Consider the following 1,578-nt stretch of genomic DNA (forward strand, 5'->3'; position numbering starts at 1 on the left):
ATTAAAGGGATGGATGTATGCAACCTATGTATGAATGGGTCAGAAAAAAATATGTATATGTGCTTCTATATATAGCTATCTGTAGATACAAAGAGGAAAAGAGATAAAGAAAAATGATAAAATAAACCTGACAAATGTTAAGAACATTAAAAAGGTTAATGTTTACCCTTTAAGGGTAAAGAGTATGCAACAGTTCTCTGCATGATTCTTGTAACTTTTCTAATAAGTCTAAAACTATTTCAATAAAAAATTAAAAATGGTAAGTGCTATACATACAAACAAGGATTACAATAAAAAATTAATAACTGTATGTAAAAGAAAACAATATAAAAGCACAGCTTTTAATAATGGAATGTATATCTTACCCCAGTAGTTGCCACAGGAAGTGGATTGGCTGTGTAAAGGCTTCTTTTTCCATCATAAACTGGTCTACGGTCTCCAAATATAGTTACTTTAAAATGTTGAACCATGGAGTCAACCACTTCCCTAAAGGGGAAAAAATATATTCACATAATCCTCTGCAAGATGAAATACAAAAATACTAACTGAAATAATTTCTTGCACTGTCTAAAGCTGTTAAAATTCTAAAAGACATTCATACATTATAAGGATTTTGCTTTTAGATCCAGACTTAGGATAAATAAGCTACAGAGTTAAGAGCAAAATCCATACACATAATGTATATAACCAAGAAGAATGATCACTGGCAAAGGATGACATGTACTTCACAAAAGACAGTGAAGAATCAATCTAGCAAATAACTAAATCATTCCAGGACACATTTCACCTGTAAAATATTCTCCTTCGAAACTAATTCAAACTCTTTAATAATATCTAAGCACTCTCTAACATGTTCAGCACTCTTTCTCAGAGAGTAAGTACTTTTTTCTTTGTGCTAAAAAAAAATTTTTTTTTGTATGTCTCTATTAGAATTTTTCTATTAGTCTATTGTATTATTACATACTTCTTTTATTTTCCTTTGAGAAAGAGTCTTACTCTGTTACCCTGAGTAGAGTACTGTGACATCATAGCTCATAGCAACCTCAAACTCAAGTGATCTTCTTGCCTCAGATTCCCGAGTAGCTGGGATTATAGGTGCTAGCCACAAAACCCAACCCATTTTTCTATTTTTTTTTTTTTTTTTCAGTAGAGACAGAATCTCACTCTTGCTTGGGCTGTTCTCAAACTCCTGAGCTCAGATGATCTACCCATCCTGGCTCCCAGAGTGTTAGCCTCTATGCCCGTCCCATATACTTCATTTTTGACTGTGAGCTTCTTGAGAGTAGCAAACACACCTGTATTCCTTGGTCTCCCTCTTCCTTTACAACAGTATCTAGCCAGTAATGATACTAGGAAATCCCCCATTCATTTTTTATTTTTTTGAGACAGAGTCTTAAGCTATCGCCCTGGGTAGAGTACCATGATGTCCCAGCTCACAGCAACCTCAAACGCTTGCCTCAGCCTCCCAAATAGCTGGGAGTATGGGCGCCTACCACAATGCCTGGTTATTTTTGTTGTTGTTGGAATTGTCATTGTTGTTTTTAGCTAGCCTGGGGCCAGGTTCAAACCCACCAGCCT

At 35.2% G+C, this 1,578-nt stretch overlaps 1 protein-coding gene across 2 annotated transcripts in view; it reads right to left on the minus strand.

The window, feature by feature from the left end:
• The window catches only part of LOC100951974 (protein argonaute-3), a 132,271-nt gene that overhangs the window by 92,097 nt on the left and 38,596 nt on the right, over nucleotides 1-1,578 (minus strand). For both annotated transcript variants that reach the window (XM_003788177.1, XM_023512144.1), the window contains exon 3: nucleotides 366-486. In XM_003788177.1, the coding sequence (XP_003788225.1) occupies nucleotides 366-486 (121 nt within the window). The remainder of the gene's footprint in view (nucleotides 1-365; nucleotides 487-1,578) is intronic.

Source organism: Otolemur garnettii, unplaced genomic scaffold (assembly GCF_000181295.1).
Source record: "Otolemur garnettii isolate 467f Iridium unplaced genomic scaffold, OtoGar3 scaffold00025, whole genome shotgun sequence".
NCBI classification, from domain to species: Eukaryota; Metazoa; Chordata; class Mammalia; order Primates; family Galagidae; genus Otolemur; species Otolemur garnettii.